The 21,128-nt window shown below is 39.0% G+C and overlaps 1 protein-coding gene across 4 annotated transcripts in view; it reads left to right on the top strand.

Annotated features, from left to right (window-relative positions):
* Window positions 1–2,421: 2,421 nt before the first annotated feature.
* The window catches only part of LOC105562498 (androgen-induced gene 1 protein-like), a 26,764-nt gene continuing 8,057 nt past the window's right edge, over window positions 2,422–21,128 (top strand). The window contains exons 1-3 of one of the 4 annotated variants that reach the window (XM_012013385.1): window positions 2,524–2,788; window positions 5,056–5,307; window positions 6,980–7,150. In XM_012013385.1, the coding sequence (XP_011868775.1) occupies window positions 5,233–5,307; window positions 6,980–7,150 (246 nt within the window). In that variant the 5' untranslated portion in view covers window positions 2,524–2,788; window positions 5,056–5,232. The other 3 variants (XM_012013386.1, XM_012013388.1, XM_012013387.1) reach the window with 3 other exon arrangements.

Genomic DNA, 21,128 nt, shown 5'->3' with positions numbered 1-21,128 from the left:
AGTAAGATTTCCTATTTAAATGTATTTGCTTTTCTATCTTACATAATTAAAGTTTCAAAAGAAAATACTTAAGAAATAGCAGAAACATATAGTAATCTTTTCTCCGCGTGCGCATTGAATACGATTGGAGTAAAGCAAAGAGATCAAAATAATCCTTAAAGTGTATGGGACACGTAATTGTGAAAGTGTGTTGGTTATTCCGGTTAATCTCTCACGAGCAATATCAGAATTATCGCACCTAGAAAAAAGATTATAGTTAGGTTAAACAAATGAGATTCGTTGAAATCACGTTTCTTTGAATCTACTAAATCTTTCTTTACTTCTACTAAAACATTAGCTAGATTTGAAGAAATAGATGTGAATTCTCTTAGAAACTCCAGTCTTGATGAAATAAAATTTTGGTTAAGGTAAAGAAATAATTTCTTTGAAATTAAATAAGAGCCTAGTGTCAAAATTCAAACAAATTGGTTGGATTTCAAACAAACTTTTTTCTAGGTGTAAATCGTATCACGATTTACTCGTGGATTATTTACATAACTCAGCTCACAATTAGATAAGATTTTTATCATTGTATTTAGTACGCCAGAATCACTATAATATACTCGCAAACTTTCTCTTTCGGGCGCGTCTTTAAACGGTATATTCGGTGATGAAAACTGAATCTCTCTGTTTGAAGAAGTTTGTAGACAGTAAAATGGTTTAGGCAATATCCTTTTATTTCGAGTCTCCACTAATTATCTGTTTTGTGCTTATACTCATGTGCTTATACTCATGTTTAAATTATTTGTTAATTTTTTATTTGAAAACCGTTGCGTACAACTTTGCAACAATGTTGTTGCAAGTTGAAATACCTGCAGTGATTTTTCAGAGACATATCATTATATTATACGTTCCGAATACTTTTAACATCTTATTGAAGAGAACTGCCAAGTTAACTTATTTAATACAAAATTTAATATTAAAAATTAAGTTCCAAGACTTTTAATTATTTTCGAAAACCGACGGTTGGGACGCGGTTTTCGACCCCATTGTCGTCGATTCGACGTTGATTCGACGTTAGTGTTCTCACTGGGTATAAAATATGAAGGAAGATTGATCTTTCAATTATCATTTTAAGTACATGTTTAAATGTTTTGATGGAATATTCTACCGAGATTTCCTGAGACTCAAATTATTTTTATTAGGAGACAATGAATAAACATCAGGCGTTTCACTGTCTTACGGCAAATTTTTACGCAACACTGATAACGGATTGATTACAAATTTCTTCAGATTGCGTAAAACCAAAATCCAGCGTACTGAAATATCGTCGATATCCTCTCACGAAAAAAAGCACAAAATATAATGCTTAAGAGATCCCGGACTATTTCGATTTTTACCAAAACACCTAATAAACATGTTTATCTCACACGAACAAGCATATTCTGACATATTTTCTTATCGTACACAAATACAATGTACGTGAGAATCTTGACGGCTTCTACTCGTTAGCTTTAGTTGCAAGTCATTACGACGTGGATTCACTTGCGCTCCAACATGATATCGTGCGATATCGCGCGTTTTGACGAGCAAAATATCTGGTTTTTGTATCCGGGAGCAGAGATCCGGAGAATCATACAATCTGTGGTATTACTGACCTCTTATGCAACATGCACACGGACTTTTCAGTGACATATCATTATATCATATCATTTGTTGCGAGATCTGTCATTCTTTACAAGGAACGAATTCGTTAATTTACAAAGTTCACGAATTTGTGGTTAACTAAATTGTAACATATTGTATAAGCTTAGATATAACATTATATAACAAATTGTATTGTATTTCTCTACCGGTGAGAGTGTGTAGATTCTATTTAATGTTAATTACATTGTTTCGTAATTTCATTATTTCAATTCGACGAAGATCGATATAACGGACTTACGCGTGCGCCTGCGTTATTTGGTCACTATTTAACATTTACTTTTAGAATTTACCGAAAATTCGATATAGCTTGCGCGCCGTAATCTTACATACAAATAATATCGTGCGCCTGTATAATTTTTTTCGACAAATATGAAAACTTTTCCCTCACGCATAGTCTGCGAATGCAACTCTCAAAACTTTTTCCAATAGGCAATTTAAAATTTTGCTTAAATTGTCTCGTCTTTATTTCAGTTATAGTATTCAAATTACTCCCTCGCTAAAAGTTTCAGTTTCCTTCGCGCGTTCGTCCTCTTTCTTTCTAATTTTTCATTTTTCTCGCAAAGACTTTGAAAATTTGCCGCAGCTCGTGGCGCTTCGCGCGTCTTAATTGTCGAAGAAGGAAGAAAAAAAGAACTGCACGGCGCTCTCGAGAATCGCGAAGCTCTTTTCCGTTCGGCGCGCGCGCTGCGCTTCTCCCACCGAATAGAAAGAAGATAATTCTCGTTAGCCTTGATAGGACTAAATCGTTAGAACGTCGGGCGCTACAGTTCCCGCGCTTAACAATTGCAGTTCTCCGTGCCCGGCTGGAGCATTCGCGCATCGTCGATCGCGGTAAGCGCATCATTGTCGTAGCCGTATCCGTCTCGCAAAACCCGAACTTGCGCATCCGGCCCTAATCGCAGCCAGACGCGGCATTGATGTGTCGTCATTCTGATAATCGCCGACGTGTCGAACCAACGCTGCTATCGAACTTTTAATAGTACGCGCCGGTTCAGTGCGGCCAGTCGGTCGACGTTCGATTGTCAGTGCGTATCCGACGCAACGGCCGCGGCCTGACCACGCGACCAGGGGAGTGGTCATTATCTCCGACGTAACAAGCGAGGTAATAGAGATGCGAAGTGCGCCTTAGGAACGAAACGAACGCTCCTTATTTGCTCCGCGGCGACGATATTAAGTCGATCGCGCGAGACATCGATGCTCCCAGTGAGAAGTGATTCGTCGATTCGACATCGATCCGACATCGTTTTGACGAGTCACTTCTCACGCCGGGTTATATAAAGTTCTGTATTAATCGCATTAAAATTTTGTTGAGGCAACATGCTCTTTATCTTCCTCCTGTTTGCCTTGGATATCGTCGAACATCGTCTATATCGAAGGTCAGGGGGAATGCATGAAAATAATGCGACCCAGTGAGAAATGATTAGTCGAATTGACATCGATGCCGGCAAATTGACGTCGATTCGAGAGCGATCTGACGGCCGTGTCGATTCGACGTCGTTTCGACATCGATCGACGAGACGTTTCTCGCTGGGGAATATTCAAAGTTTCGTTAAGACGCGCGCGTCTAGCTTCGCTAGTTATTGCTTTTGTATATTCATGTTGCGTTTAGCATTGTCCTAGATATGCAGACCACTCCATGGCCCGTTTGTGTGTGTGTGTGTAAAAACACAACACGTAGTTCCGACTATGCATTCTTCGCGCGGTACACTGAACGATTGCTATGCGTCACTTAAAACGCTACATCTCTTATCTTTACCATATTTTCTGTACCGACGTTCTTCACGGGGTTATCTTGGATAATGTCGGCGGTACTGTAGCTTTCAAGCAACATAACTTCGAAAGTACTTGACGTTACAACTTTTTACGCTGATATTTACATTTATACTGTAGTAGTGAGTGCTACGATTGATACGAAGCACGTAAGAACGAGTTAGTGAAGAATCTCTTCCTAAACTTCTCTCGACATTGATCGCGAAAAATTATTACGGCGCACACGTTGAGAAAAAAAAGTTGTCGAGACGACTAAACTTGTTTAATCACTTCTTAATTTATATTTTTAAGTCAGACATGCGTCATTTCGGTCAAAACGTACACGGAGAGAATTTTTTCTCGAAATGTGCCCCGGAAATCATGTAATCCGTGGGACAACGTGGCATTTCGAAGAATCTCATGAGAGTCTTTTGAACTTTTGCCATACATTTTACTATAAGTAATTATGCTTACCCAGTGAGAAATGATTCGTCGGTCGATGACGAAATGATGTCGAAACGATGTCGAACCAACGTCAATTTGACGGTGTCGATGTCGACATTTCTCGCTGGGTATACATTTTGCTGGTAGAATGTACGGTAAAATTTCAAAAAAACTCTTATAAAGATCTTCAAAATGCCTTGTCGCCCCACGCTTACAGAATTCTCAGTAAATTGCAAGAGAAAATTTTGTCCGTGTAATATTTTTTTGCGAATTAATAAATTGCTTAAGGCCGCGACCGTCGTAGATAGTAAAATCGAGAAATGCTTTTTTGAGTAAACATTTCTTCTCACAAACGGTGTACAAAGGCAGGGATCTTTTTTTTCAAAACTTCTTCCCGCAATGGTTGCGGAAACGTGGTCGGCTGACGTCTAAGGACGACGTCGCGTCAGCGCAGTCTTTATCATCTCATTACCATGAAAGTCATTAAGTGTAATAAGTGTTCATCGTTGACCATTAAATGGTGGCAATTATTTATGTAACAGTCGGCGGGTTTGTCGGGCAGATTAAATTTTACATGCGATTACAATACCGTATTGTTGCGGTCAAGGTTCCCGATGAGGAAACCCAGCGTATCCCCGCCGGTGTAACCGTAGACGCGCGTCGCGTAGCACGCGAAGGATTTGGCGGTTCAACAACCGGTTGTTTCCCGACAAAAATTTGCCGCAGCGAGAACACGATCGCATCCGCGTGCTCTGGGAAAAAAGAGACAGTTATAACCCATTTTGGGGCCCACCATTAGTAATCGAATTATTTGGATTGTTCGTAACTCTACTCTGGGAAAAATTTTGACCGTTTTTTTTATGTAGTTAAGTAACTTAACATTTCGGTTATTGCCACTTAAGTGAAAATTATCTTTGCGTTACTGAATATCGACAAAACTAATTGAGAGAATTGATTAGTATTACTCTAATATCTTGGATACAGATAGAACGGCTAATTGTGATTTAGCTAAGTGAGATAAAATTCGTAAAAGATTAGAGTTACGAACAATCTAAATAATTCGATTACTAATTGTGAGCCCCAAAATGGGTTGTAACTGACTTTTTTCCCAGAGTGCATTTCGATTCGCGGCGAGATCGTACGTAATGTAAGTATATACGATTCATTGTGTCGTAGAAATCACGGAAGAGATACCGTTGAATTGAGAAGTTAAATAACTGCCCTGAGAAGTGCTCGTCTGCATCAACTCGCACGCGAAAAGACAGAATGGATTACGAAACGTTATCTAAGAGCCTAATTTTCCCGCTCTCAATAATGCGTGACTTCAAGATGACGTTAATTTAACGCTATTGGATGCCACGTTTGGAAATCTTTCTCCTCGGTTACACGAATACTTTCCCTGACAATTGGAAGACGAAAATCTCAAAAGTAGTATACATATCTGTATTCATTACGATTTCAAAAAGCAGTTGAATACGAAGCAAATTTATTCGTTTGCTGTTGATCTTTTCACGTATACATAGTTAAATATAGAATATCTGTATAAATTTTATGCTTATCTTATATGGATTATGTTTATCTTACATGAATTCTTAAATGAAAGAAATTTTCTGCGCAGTCAATTTATTATCATTTAATATCACTTTAATCAAAACGCTTTTTTAATATTTTGTTTGTCAGCGGCTGCAGTTTATCAAAAATAATATCAACAATAATATCAAAAATAAAAGCTTTATATACGAGATAATTTCAAATTGAACAAATATTTTATCATTGGAACTTATATAATCTCGTGAGAATAAAACAGTTGCAAAACTTTGTGTATTAAATAGATTTGCTTACATTGACTCTGGTTCAAGGCGAGTATACACCCAGTTTAATCGACTTAATTGCTTTACGCAAGACACATAAATATTGTGTGACAGTCTAATAAAATTTACTAGTTTTGCATCAGTTTTAATAAAAACAAGCATATTTTGTGTATTATCTAATTAAAATGAATAAATAATAATGCAGTAATATTAAATAATAATATTAAACATGTTCGTAAAATATTTAATGAATAATAAATAGATACCAAATAAACAAAAATTAATAAAAGTTGTTATTAGCGTTAATAATGCTAAGTAAATTTATTAAATTAACACACATCCATATTAATATTATATTTTGAAGCTCACTTTTTTCGAACGATGTATAATACAATTCATGTCAGACTTCAGAATAAAGTTTTATTTGTAGTTTTATGTACCACAAATAAATGCATTTGAAGAATTAAGATACACACATAACATATACATATATGTACATATATACGTGTACATAGAAATATAAAATTATAAATAAAGTTCTGAAATTTAATGTGAATAGATTAAAATGAGCTTGATATCACAAATACATGGTCACTCTGTATTTCTTTGAAAACGAAATTGGTTAATCGATTTATATCGCTTATGCGTGTCCGAACAAAAAGTCGCAATCGTCGAATTGCTGCTCTAAGCTATATTTTATTCAGGTTAAACAAAGCACATATCAAATCACTGAATGTGATTGACCTTAAATTGCGAAATTTAAAGATCAATAACACATTAAATACATATAACTGCAATTAAGAAACATTAATTTTCTACGCAATTTTATTCCATCTCACTTCAGTTTTAGAATTTTTCATATTTGTACACGGGAAAGAAAATAATGAACATGTTAACAGTAAAATAATGTATTATGTTGATAGTATACAATTGACAGCAGGCTAATTGCAAATGATCTTGTTAATTCAATTATAATAAAAGAAAAACTAAATAAATAGTTTACGCTTTTATTCCAATGTTATTTGTTATATATATTAAATTAATAAGATTATTTTATTGTAGTAGAATAAAAAGCCTATCACGACGTATCAATATCGAGTTCAATATAGAAACAAATAATGTTAAGCTTTAGCTAACAACAGTCTAATCAATTGTGCTATTAACGTTACATTTTTCGTATTTATTCCAATGTTGGTTTCTCGTGATATGATTTTTCAATCTACTACAATATCTCAGTATTTTATATTACCACTCATCGTACTAATGTGCACATTTGTTAAATTTGACAGAATTTCATCATGATGACGTACGTTCTAAACACCGTGGTCCATTTCGTCAATTTGGTGGCTTACAGCTTCACGCTGTATTATGCATTCAATGTATTGCACATTCCTTTTCTCGTAAACAAGTTCAGCAAGTTCGACCCTGGCCAATTCAAGTATTTAACGATGTGGGATGTGGTAAGTAGTATTTTCGGTTCACAATCAGTTATAAACTCGCTGTTTTCCTTCCATTGGATGAAATATCAGGTACATACAGGGTGTACAAAAAGTTCGGCAAAGGCTAAATATCTTGAAAATAAAGCGTTTTGGAGATAAATGTTTTAGACAAAAGTTATATGGTTTAAAAAGGCGCATTTAGTGAACGTATGAGTTTGCGTGGCGTTATTCAGGTCAGGCCCAAGGTCATCTTGAATATTTTAAATGGAACCCCCGATTGTTTATTATATTATCTTATTCTACTAATTAATATGAATAACTTTTGTCGGAAACCTGTTTCGATTGGCCTAATACTTTTTAAGATATTCAAGAGAAAATTTATAACTTTTTCAACGTTTAGCTCATAATATCTCGATAACTGTTTGTCGGAGAGAAAAGTAGTACAGGACTTTTTTTACTTGATTCGGTCTCAGAAATATGCTGTTTCAATAGTGCTCCAATTATTGCAAATTTTTGTCTATGGAAATTTTGTGTATGCTACAATATACACCCTGTATAATATATAATATAACGAGTGCATTAATTATTTATTTATTATATAATACCATAGTGTGATAAGATGTATATATATAGTATGTAAAATGTTTAAAATACATAAAACATGTACAATAAGAATAGCTAATAAAACGAGCATATAAGAAGAGCAGCTTCAACGCAGCAAATATTTTTTACGTAATATCCGATTCACTTTAACTTCTACAACATAGATTTTTAGCGCTCTGAAATATATATTGATATCTCCTGAGAAATGGTGGTTTTTTTCTTGATACATTGCATAGCAGAAACTATAACACTTGTAACACTATAATTAATTATTACTAAATATTACATATATAAATTCAAATTTGCACACTTTTAGCTACTCTTAATACATACAAGACGTTCTTGCAATAGAAAATTTTTAAAACTTCGGAAAAATCTACCGTCTGGAAAGAATATTTTTTTAGCGTTACGAATACTTTTTATCTGTAACCGACAATGAGTTGTGAAAATGACCGGCAACCTTCGAGATATAAATATCGTAGTCATTTTCTATCGGGATTGGTCGATCAGAGTTTCAAATCGAGATTGAACGATTCTTATATGGAGAATAGCTTCCATACATCAAATCTATCAAGTTTTTTGTACAGTCAATTAATTTACGAATCGATTGTCTGAGTCCCCTGCTCGTGACATACATACAAACATATATGCATAACTGAGATAACTTTTTTGACGTCAATCGTTGCAAATTGCATATTTTAAATCAACAAGAAACTTTTTCGAATCGCAGATACAACAGGCTTTAAACAATATCTTTATTACGGCTAGAAATTTGATGCGGAATCAACGCATACAAAACGTTACGTCAGTGAATAAATAAATATCAATGCTCTTTTCTACGCTACTGTCATTGTGAATTATGACTTGAGAAATAGAAAATTATGTGAACTTGCATTATACATATATATACTTACATAACAGGGCAATAAGTTACTTTGTAAATTAACAAAACAAATTTTTATCACGCATACAGCATGCTAAATGTAGTTTATATCATGTTTAGACGCGTCTACTCGAACAATCTTCGCAAAACCTGATTCTAACTGTTCCACATTAGTAAACGAATGTATGGTATATACATATATAACTTTACCTTCATCAGAAAATTGATCAAGTTTTACAAGCATTTATTAGTCCAACTTGAAACTGTCATATTATCCACCAACTTTTTTCTCAAACAAATCTCGTGCAGATTACACGAATCTGTTCCCATCGTGGCGCTGATGGAACTTACGCAAACATAATTAAACACATGTATGGTACTTAAAAGTTGGTTGAGGAAAACAGCATAGAGGTTTTTTAAAGATCTAGTCGCAATATGATAATTTTCTGTGAGATTGAAATACCACAAGTATGAAATACATATATTTCTTTGATAAGCTGGTCAGCTGGTGACAGAAAGAACGGAGACTTTTGCTCTCTGTGCATTGGTATATTTCGTAGGTTCTTTTAGCGACTAGAACAGGACAGAATAGAACTGACAAGTCCTAGTTTATAAGTCAACCGAATTACGTCTGTATCGGGTGTTTCAGACTTAACAAAGGATGGAGAAATACCATTGTTCCTCCTTCGCTATTGTGTCACCGACTTCACGTAATTCCAAGTTTCTAGAAAGTCTAAATCTTGTTCAGAGAGATATAAATTGGTCTCCTCCCCCCCTCTCTTCCTCCTCCTTCTTTCCTTTCTCTTGCGAATCGTTCCCCAGAGGCAGTTTCATAAAAAAGTGAATTAGACGAGTCATTAGAAGAAGAAGTACGCGCCTTATATTTTCAAATATTAGAATACAGATGAAAAGTATATAAGAAATGTAACATCGTAAACGAGAACTCAGCAATCAAAATCGTCTCGCGTTTGAAGTTTGAGTATCGGCGCTGGTGAGCCGACCGTAGGAGAATCGCGGACAAAGAAATCACGTAACCCCCACGTACGATAGTTTGTAGAGTTACGCCTACACCAGCCTACACTACGAAAGCGGCATCTCCGCTCAAGGTCCGCGAGCGGCAGTGGAGAAATAATACGCGGGACCCCGAAAACCCGATTGACGATCGATGCTCGAGCCCTGGACCGCCCGGCTGCGCCCTTAGAAAAATTTACTGTAATTGAAATTGACGTTTTTTTTCTTCTTAAGTAATCTTTCAAGTTTACTCTTGAAGCAGTTAAGAATTTACTTAAGAAATTTTAGAGCAAATTTAGGCCCGGTTTCACCAACGTCGCTTAACTTTGAGCTTATCGTTACTTTAAATTCGTTCTTTGTCTCTTTCCAACTGTTACTTTAGAAAGGGACAAAGAACGAATTGAGGTAAGCTTAAAGTTAAACAACGTTGGTGAATCTTGAACTTGGGCACTTGAGGCAGTTTTAGGAAAACCAAAGATTTAAAATAATTTATTTTAATATCGTATTCTAAAAAATAGAATCGAGAGCCGCGCGGCACAACACTTTCCCGTAAAAAGAAAACTGTACGTAGTACAATTATATCGCGTGTGACACTGATTATTGAGTACCTTAGAAAACACTTCATACAAAGTTTTAATGAAAACCTTAACTTATTATACTTTAACATTCTCTTGCGTTCTCTTGAAGAAAGCGTAAGGATCGTGAAAGGTAATTTTCGATAATTTCGCCATTTTTAAATTATCTCGAAGAGTAACTTGAAAACCGTCCACGTTTACTTTTCACGTAACTTAGGTTTTCTTTTAAACTCTTAAAGTTTTGAGTTTACCTCAAGTAAAGGTTTTAAGTGCCCAAATTTACTCTTTGCATTTCTCACTTCCCTCAAGTAAGATTTTAAGGTTTTCTAAAAGGGCACATTTTCCCAAGGGCGTCTCAATTTACGGCCCCGTCAATCGGAGATCGATCTCGATGTCAGGCCGCGAGGTCCTCTCGCCGGGTCTCCGCCGGCCGCGCAGGACGGCGGGTCCCGTGGGAGCGGAGCGCGACACGGGGAGTAGTAGGGCGCCCAGGATACCTAAATCCACCACTGCCACGTTCTCCCTTCCATCCTTTTCTCCGGAACGGCGGCCGCATGAGCCAGTACCAAACGCACGCACGCTGCGGTCTTTTCTCCCTCTTCCCGCCCGCCGGTTTACTCTATTATCCGTCAGTAAGTCGCGGGCCGCCGACACGAGTGTGTTCGAGGTGTACCTTGTGCTCGACCACGTGAAACGTTCCGACTCCGGTGTCTCTCGCGCTAACGGCGAACGAAAAAGAAAATTGAAAAGGGGGAGAAAAGACGAGAAGGGACAAGACGCCGCCGCGCACATACCTACCGCTTTAAGAATCGAAGCGCGCGTTTTCCGCACTAAGTAAGGGTAGATCGATCGGTATCCCCCCGAGGTCGCGCAGAGACGGTCGTTGCGTGGACCCGATTAAAAATAGGGTTCTCCGCGTCTCTCTCTTTCTCTCTCTCCCTCGCTCGCTCTCTCTCTCTCTCTCTCTCGTTTTCGTGAGATGCGGGCGTGGACGATAAAAGTAGAATCCGGCCGGCCCTCCCTGCTCCCGCGATCCTGGCTTCCAAGTTCGGAATTCGGATACCCCCGGGTGCCGTCGACGCGCCGAGAGCGAAGCCCGCGCGGTGCGTGCGCGCACACGCGTGTACAACGACGCGTACGCGCGTGCACGGGCGACGGCGGCGTGCTTCCCCCGCGTTCGACGGCCGTTGGTAGACGAGGAAGCGTCGCGACGACCCTCGGCGCACGGACGGGACGAGGTTAGGGTGTCCGCGGACGTGCCGTGTCCCCAGGGTCCCCGCCACGTCGGCTGCCGCCCGGGACTTGAATTGTATCGCGCGTTACAGCGGAGCGCACGTGGTGCGATCGTGATACCCGCGCAAAAATATCGCCCCGGGAGTATAAGGGGAGGGGGGGAGGGGAAGGGAAGGCAAGAACCTTAGGCTTGTTTTCCGTTGCTACACTGGTGAACTAGTGCGATAAATTAGAGTAAGACAAGTGTGGTTTTTCTCGTTCTAGCTTACTGCACTAGTTCGCCAGTGCAGCGATAGAAAACAAGCCTCCTGTGTGCGGCGTATACGTGGAGCTGGGGATTCGAAATCGCGAGCTCCTGAAAGGCGCGAGAAGGAACGTTGGGGTGAAATTTACTTGAAATGAGATCGAAGTTGTTGAAAGGGTGATTTTTCAATTCTAAGAGTTTACTCTCTTGAAGAAGTTGAAAGTTTACTTAAGAAATTGTGAGTAATTTTGAGCACTCGGAGTTTTAAGTTCGCCTTAAATAAAAGTTTAAAGTGTCCAAATTTACTTTTTACATTTCTTATCTTTCAAAAGAAAAATTTTAAGGTTTCCTAAGGTACATTTTCCCAAGGGATCTTTTATCGGACTAGTGCTCGATTCTTGAATTCACTCGAAAGAAAATGGTGTTCTCACAGAAAACTTGCAAGTCGATTGGCTGCTCGCACGGCTTTTGGCCAATCGAGTTACAACTTTTCCGTAAGAGCAGAAGTTGCGCGTACGTTTGTCATGCGAATGAATTCAAGAATGGGGCCCCTAGTCTTGTAGCGAATTCGGTTGCTTCCACTGAGCGCACACTAAAGCCAACGGCACACGATACTATTTTGCCTACTGGATCGCTTGGATTGCACTGGACTGTTTGCTAAGCAAACCAGTAAGAAAAATTGTATCGCGTGCCGTTGGCTTTAGCCTTAAAGCCAACAGCACACGACACTATTTTTCCCCTACTGGATTCCTTACGAGAGCCAATCAGGATTCAGCTTTGGGTCACCTGATCGAAAACTGCATCCTGATTGGCTCTCGTAAGCAATCCAGTAGGAAAAATTGTATCGTGTGCCGTTGGCTTAAGTCACCTGGTCTAAAGCCAACAGCACATGGTACCATTTTTCCTACTGGATTGCTTACGAGCCAACGAGGCTACAAGAGGCTTGTTTTCTATTGCTGCGCTGGTGAACTAGTGCAGTAAGCTAGAATGAGAAAAAATATACTTGTCCTACTCTAACTTATTACACTAGTTCACCAGTGTAGCAACAGAAAACAAGCCTAAGGCTTTCAGGTGACTTGATGGTAAAGCCAACGGCACACGATACAATTTTTCCTACTGGATTGCTTGCGAGAGCCAATCAGGATTATCGAAAACTCTGCATCCTGATTGGCTCTCGTAAGCAGTCCAGTAGGAAAAATGGTACCGTGTGCCGTTGGCTTCAAGCTTGTTTAAACCTCTCGTGAAATATTTCGTAGCCGGTAAAATGATCTGTATAGCATCTATGCGGACCATTTTTTGGCTAAATACCCTTTGAACGTGTATTTAAGACAAAGTTAAATATAGAAATATATATATTGACTATAAACAGGCCTTAGTGTGCACGCAGTGCGCACTAGTGCGAGCAATGGAATTCGCTATTAGCACGGACTCGCATTGACCGCGATTTGAACTTTGCAATTTATCCATATAGAGTCAATCGTTATTCATTCAATCAGTTTTGAATATCAGGCTTGTGGAGGAAAGCAACATTGCGGAGACTTAAAGGAGCGTGATGGAGGAGACCGGTTTAAACTTTTAAAAATCTCACTGATCTGTCTCTTTTATCGTGAATTCGAGTTGGCCGCGATTTGAACTTTCTGCGACTTCCATGAACGAATAGATTATTTTTTAATAAATTTCAAGTATCGGATTTGTGCAGAGTGAGAAATCAAACTTGCGGATTCTTAGAAAGAACCAGTGGAGATTGGTGTAAACTTTTGAAAGTCTCCCACCGAGATCTATCTCTTTTATTGTAGGCTCGCATTGGCCGCGATTTAAACTTTGCAATCCATAAAGAGTCAATCGTTATTTATTCAATCAGTTCTTAATACCAGGCTTGGGAAGGAAATCAGCATTGCGGAGACTTAAAGGGGCGTGATGGAGGAGACTGGTTTAAACTTTTAAAAATCTCTCGCTGATCTGTCTCTTTTATCGTAGATTCAAGCTGACCTCGATTTGAATTTCCTGCAATTTATCTATCAACGAACTGGTTTTTTTTATCAATTTTGAATATCAGATTTATAGAGTCGGTAGGAAATATAAAAATCTCGGATTTCGAAAAAGAGCAAACTGGAGAAGATCGGTGTAAACTTTTCAAAATCTCCTTGCAATCTACCTCTTTTATTCTGGACTCGCATCGGCCGCGATTTAAACTTTCTGCGATTTACCTATGAGTGAGTTAATTATATATTTAATCAATTTTAAATGAGACTTCGATGGGAAATGGAAATTGCGGATCTTAAACAGGACGTGACGGAAAAGATCAGCATAAACTTTTGAAAATCTCTCGTTTTGTACTCGGGTCCGTATTGATTTGAATTTTGTGCAGTTTATCTATCTTTCTATTACTATATTATCTATTTACTCAATTTTGATCATGGGATACGGAAACCGGTCTCTTTCCTCTTTCATATTTCCTCTTTTCTATTTCATATAGAAAATTTAATTTCATTGTGTTGATTTTCATTCGCTGAACTTGTCGGGATCGTTATTGCAGTCATCTGAAGGTGGAAGTCGTAGTCGATACATCCGCCATTTACCTTCCTGCCTTTCGTTCGAAAATCCGGTGCCAATGGGTTGCTTAAAGGAAGAGATATATGGTAGGAAATTCAAGTGTCGTAATAAATCATTACGTCGCGAGAATGACGAAAGTAATTATAATATATTATCGTATCACCGTCGTACGCCGTAAATGTCAAGACGGTACTTAATTTCCAACGTTGGAAAAAGGAACTAAGTGTCGATGCAAGTTTTATATTTCCCAATGAAGTTGAAATATTTGTATATTATATGATAATCATTTAAAGAGGAATAAAAAGTCGCAATATGCCTTGCTTCGATAGAAAATAATATTTTGAGAATTGTTAATCCGCATTGGATGAAACTAGAGCAGTTCGAATACAAAATGCCAGTTTCTTTTTTATGAAAAAGTATAGAGAAGAAAAAAACGGCCGAAATCAAGTGACACGCTAAATCGTGCTGTTTCTCTACGGTGATACGAAACATCTCTCTATTAATCTACTTCTAATTATTATAGAAAAAAATATAGAACAGCATATTAAGCCCTGCAATACGCAGTCGAAAACAAGTCGCAAGTTTCAACTTTGTACCCAGACAGCACACATGTCTAAAAGGCGCGATAAAGATATCTTTAAAACACCGTTTACAATTAGACGTACATGTCTAAAAGATAACTTAATGACGTCTTAAAGATGTCTTTTAGACATGTGCTGTCTGGGTAGTTTTGTAATTTCTCTCTTTCCGAAGACACTCCATCGTTTTTGTCAAATTATATTTCTAAATTTATTAATCATTTCGCCAATTTGTATTCATTTCTTGTTTTTATTATCCCGATAAATGTGTGCAATGTCCTTTCAAGTTTTTCTCTTTCGATCTATTCGAAACTTTTTGTCACATTTGCATCGTTCGAAGGAGATCGGTTTAAACTTTAAAAAATCTCTCACTGATTTGTCTCTTTTACCGTGGATTCGAGCTGGCCTCGATTTAAATTTTCTGCAACTTATCCGTGAACAAACTATTTGTTAATAAATTTTGAATGTCAGATTTATAGAGACGGTAGAGGAACAAAATCGCGGATTTCTGAAAAGAGCAAGTTTGAGAAGATTGACGAAAACTTTTCAAAATCTCTCTGCAATCCACGTTCGAACTTTTTCACTGGGAAATTTGTCCACGTATTTCACACTTGTCGGCTCCAACGTGCTCGTTAAATTGGCATGTAATCGACAGACAGCAACACCACGAGTTGACAGCTTCTGTCGACAGCACGCGTGTCCACCTTTAAACGGGAATGAGTATCGGACGAGTATATCGAGAGACAATCGTATAGTAAATGTCCTCGGGTGGGTAATCGCGTTCCATATTCGCAAATTAAAAAGTCTCTGTCGCGCAAAGTGAGTTATGTAACGTAATAGCCCGGCGACGGGTCACCTAATATTTCTTTGAACGCTCCGCAGTCCCTATTAAATCCGTGAAAGGCCATATATTAATTTTACGCTTCGGTAGCACGTCTGAAAAAAAAGGACAAGCTCACCCACGAACAGGTGAGCCTCAATGACCCAGTAAAAATATCAGATGATATTAGAGCTGAACTTGCCGAAGACTATATACCGCTGTGCATACGCGTTGTATGTAAATGCTCGTGCAATATTCAAATGTTAATTTGCATAACGACAGATATGATTTAGTTTTAAATATTTCCCTAAATCATTTCTTTGTTTTTCCTTTCGTGCCTAGTTTGACAAACGTCGCGTTCGTTTCGATATTTTTATTACCTTTGCTCTAAATCTTCCGTCAACTTTTTCTCCTCGCTTAGCACTCGATATTCTCATAATCAATTGCAGCCTGTCTCTATTGGAGCGTTTTCTTTTACAGTCGCAGACGTTATATGACGACATAAAAAGTTTCGGTAAATTCAGACCAACGGCAGCCCGTCGTGATATACTTTCCGCTTATACAAAGTGCTTTTGCATAATGCGATTAGTGGGGCCGCTAAAGCGAACAATAAAACACGAATGCTTGCCCGGTCCTCGTCCGAGCTATTGTTCTTTACCTTTCAATTTCTACGTGACATAATATTTCGTTTCCCGCTACCGAGAGTGAGTGTAAATCACCTTTCCTCGCGAGAAGTAGTACAAGATAGAAATCAAGCGCGGAGATGCGAAGAGGTGAATGAATAATGGTGAGGTAACGAGAGGCATCGCACGTTTTCTTGATTTTAGATTGAAAGGACGGGTTTATGTAACGATATATTTATGTACATTTTCTATATGTATAGAACGTATATATTTCCGGCATCTAAATAGAATCGGGCAAGTCTTTTCGGGCAAGATCGCGCATCGCTGAAACACGCGCGGCATGAAAATTAAATTAGAAGAAATTTTTGCGACATTGATTCATGTAAATTATGTGAGATTAAATAAAAATAAAGGAAAAAAAACAAACAGAGACAGACAGTTAGAGGGGCGGGGGGAGGGAGGGGGAGAGAGAGAGAGAGAGAGAGAGAGAGAGAGAGAGAGAGAGAGAGAGAGAGAGAGAGAGAGAGAGAGAGAGAGAGAGGGAGAGAAATATCGCTCTGTATCTAATACAGACATTTATAGCCAAGTATCAGATTTATAGAGTGCGTTCGACTCGCTATCGGCTCTATTTTGCACTTGAAAGCGTCATTCTATCCTTGTTGCTCATTATCGAAGAAAGATAGATGACATTTTCAGGGTTTGATAGCGCGACATTTCAGCCATTTCAGCCATTGATAGCGCGCTCCGCGAACGTACCCATAGTTGTGTTAGTGTTTGAAATTAACGAAATCAAAGCGTCGTGTTTTCTCGGGTGTTCCACTGTGTTATTTGTTATCGCCATTAATTATTATTTAAAGTAATTCAAATGCCACTCAAAGCGATTCACTTTCAATTTTACGAACGGCCATTTTGTAAGCTCTCCTTGACGATTCCCTTCTTTCTGTAATCATTAAAAACAATGACACCACAATGATTACTTTGGTTATTCGTGTACTTGTTCTATACATATATCTATCTATATATATATACATATATATATATGTACGTGTATACACCACACGCATACATACGCGCGCACACGCACGCACGCACGCACGCACGTACACACACAGGCGCCCGCGACACACGCATTTGTGCATATTTTAAATAAACGTAAATTCGTTGTGCAAATTATGTAGGAGTAAAAAAATTTAGATTTGTTATGCACGTGAGGTCTTTTTTAACCGTGTACCTAGTTACGTATAAATTATGTAACTCAGCTTGCATAATGTACGCACGTGTTGGGAAATTATCAACTGAAACTTTCCATCTCCGAACTATCTTCCGTTTGCATATCCGTCACTTTTTCAACAATAATTCCCGATCTCGGTGGTACAAGTACGACAGTTAACACATCAGTCGCGTAAGCGATCGTTCGTCCGATCGACCGTTCCGATATCGATTTCGACAAGTCGCGTGCAGGAATAAGTGTCCCTCGACGTCACATTGGCGCAAACAAGAAAGGACTGTGTAAAGATGGAAATAAAATCATTGTTTAATCTTCGATCTTTCGTGTATTCATATTTCTCCGAAAATTAGCTTCAAAGTGCAGAACAAATGAAACTGTTACGTAAACACGCACATACACAGGCGCACACGTATATACAGGTGGATATACATATTTATGTTCGAACACTTGAAGAACTGTGTTTTTACAATCAATATATTAGTTTTGCGATCGAAACTATTTGATAATAAAAAATAAATAATTCTAATTTTTTGTCCTACAACCACCAGTGTAAGAGCAGAATGTTTTCAAATTAATCATCTCATTTCCATTGTTTAGTCGCAGGTCTTGGACCACTGAGTGGAAACAAGTCGCAAGATGTCCCACTATTTATCGCAATCTTAAATTTTTACATAAGATTCTGAATACCGTGTCTAATAAATGACTGCTGAGATTACGCTTACAAGTTCTTGCTCTCTCTCTCTCTTTCTCCCTATCTATTTCTGTCTCTATTTCTCATTACTGCGGCGATTTCTCTTGGTACCTATCGTTTTTCTAAAAGAGAAGATTTGTTAATAACCCAAGCGATTCCGACGGAGGTTTGACGGAAAAAAGTAACGTACGCCAAGAAATTGCCGCAATTAGAGCTGCAACTTCGGTGTTCGCGGTAATAGAAAATGCGATTTTGAGAGAGTAAGGATTTGCAAGCACAGTTTAAGCGGCCGCTTAGCAGACACACTATCCCGTGGATTTGATTATGTAAAATTTTCCATAACCAGGTTTCTCACGCGCGGCTCAGTGCCCACCGGGCACGGGAGCCCCGAAGAGATTCCGACGGTTCTAACATCGGGAAAATAATTTGGAGAGAGAAAAGTCTGGGATTGTCCCGCGAAAAAACGTGCGCTTCTACGTTAATTCGCCAATGTGTGTGCGCGCGGCGTTTCTTCCCGCTCTCGCCCGACGTCGCGGCGCGTGTGTCCTGTGCGGTCCTCCATAAAAAAAAAAAGATAATTACACGTTTCAGACTCACTACTCGTGAACAGCCGTGAGATGCGAGAGGGCCTAGCGATCGGATTCCATGCCGTTACTTTTCTGCAATACGCTTTCGCGGTTTTTTACGATTACACGTACACGATCGTGCCGCATAATGTCACGAGCGTGCACCACGCCTACGGTGGGAAGTTCAAGTTCCTAACGTTTTGGGATGCGGTTAGTATCGACGTGCAAAAACTGATTGCGCGCTGTTTCATTGGTGAGGGTTGCGAGATCTTTGTCCCCTGGTGTCGGGTACCCACGTATATGCACGCCGCGTGCAAACGAGCACACAAACGCACTCCGCACTCCTTGTATATCGATCTCTCCCGCTGAGATTCCATTACGGCAGTCACCGAAGGAAACGGGACGAGGTTTTCCACGACAGCGCGTTATTACGCTCGAATTTGACTCGGGAAGTCTAGGTCTGATACGTAAACGATAATGTAACAGGATATCAACCTGAAGCGATCGTGGTCCGCTTTAGGATCCGAAATCAATGTAACCGGACCTTATTATCTAGCTCTTGTGGTCTTGTAAATTTCTTTTGTTCCGTTTATATCCGCAAAGAAAACTGCCGCGGGAACGATTTGCACCGTGTGATATACGTGACGATATTAATTTTTTTTATATGGAACCGTCCACAGTTTCCAGTGCGGCGACGATTAGCTACACATAATTCTTTTAGTCCCAGATGCATTCAACCTGCTTTTTCTTCCTGCTCTTCGCAAAAAAAAAGAATTGCTTATTTTTGTATTTTCTGTAGAGCAACGTTACAGAGCAACGAGAAACTCTAGTATTCTTCGCAAAAACCGATTCTCTACGATCGCAGATCCAGTATACGCAATGTATCCTTATTGCCGTATTGCGTAATAGTGAAAACCGCCACGTCTACTTGGTAAGATACCTGGTGATCGCAAAAATAAATAACGGTGATATAATATTCCTCGAATCGGCAACGTAGAAACCGGGATATACTCATCGATAACGATTATCGGTGCAATCGGCAATTACGAAGGAATTTCTCTTGCGGTGTAGCGTATGTACGGGGTGATAATCGGGAGGTTAAATACAGTCCTCTTATTTTGTGACAAATGGACAGAATGAAACAGATTAAACACTTGAAATTTGTTTGGCGCATATCGTGCAAAGAATATATACACATGTGAACGTGTAAAAAATTAATATGATGAAAAGGGACCAATAATTCAACTAGTATCGGCGTCTTTCGCCGATTTCGAGTAATGACTTTTTGAACTCGCACGATAATCAAAGCGCTTTTGAAAATTTACTAACTACATTTTCTAACGTTGATAACTCGGTATATTTTAGGAGATTTTCAGGCTCAAATTCTTTTCATGGCGATGACTATTCGTGATTACATTTCTGAAAATAAAGTCCCATATTATGACAGAGGCTCCTAATATGAGATTGCGGGGACTTCTGTTAAATTAATGGACATCGTCTGTTGATTTCACCATGAATTTAATGCCCTTGGAGCGAAATCTGTTTAGTGAAACATTCATTCTTAGATTGTGTAATCGTTGCAAAAAAAAAGATTTTTGATTGAATTTGGGTATTGAAAACTCTGCTATCACATATTAAGGCCTATGTCCATGATGTAAGAACTTGGTCCACTTGGACCTTGGACCTTGGACCTGGACCTGGACCTGGACTTGGACCACTTGGACACGGGCCTTGAGAAATCTATCTCATAATAGAGGGCTTTCCTCTACGTACACAGGGTGTTATATGTAATACTTGCCTCACCTCTTACTTGCGGATAGAGCGGACTAAGTCGTAAAGTCCTCTGCCATTTTACAATTGTCGTAATAGTTAACGAATTATTAATTGTTAAAGATCATAGCCCGGCCTAGTGCCGAATTCAAGCGCGCGACGAGATGCGGCCGTCGACGCGCGGGGAGTTGTTTATTATACGTAGCCGTTACCGTGTGTCATAAACAACTCTCCGCGCGCCTAGTAACGCCGATCGCGGGATGGCCGCATCTCGCCACGCGCTTGAATTGGGCCGGGCTGAGACAGCGATTTTTAATAATTACTAACTCGTTAACCATCGCGAAAATTGCAAAATGATACAGGACTTTTCAACTCAGTCTAATCCGCTCTATCCGTAAATAAGAGGTGAGGCGGGTATTATATAACACCCTGTATACAGGGTGAGTCTTTCCATATCCGACAAAATTTTTTAGAAGATAGAACGGATCGAGATGAACGGAAAAGTCCTGTACCATTTTGCAATTTTCGTAATAGTTAACGAGTAATTAATTATTAAAAATCGTTGTCTTAGGCCGGCCTACCGCCCAATTCGAGCGCGTGGCAAGATGTGACCGCTTGGCG

Source organism: Vollenhovia emeryi, unplaced genomic scaffold, assembly GCF_000949405.1.
Source record: "Vollenhovia emeryi isolate VEMERY1.0 unplaced genomic scaffold, V.emery_V1.0 DF939187.1, whole genome shotgun sequence".
NCBI lineage: Eukaryota > Metazoa > Arthropoda > Insecta > Hymenoptera > Formicidae > Vollenhovia > Vollenhovia emeryi.
The sequence above is the reverse complement of the archived record's forward strand: the minus strand, read 5'-3'. Positions and strand labels throughout refer to the sequence as shown.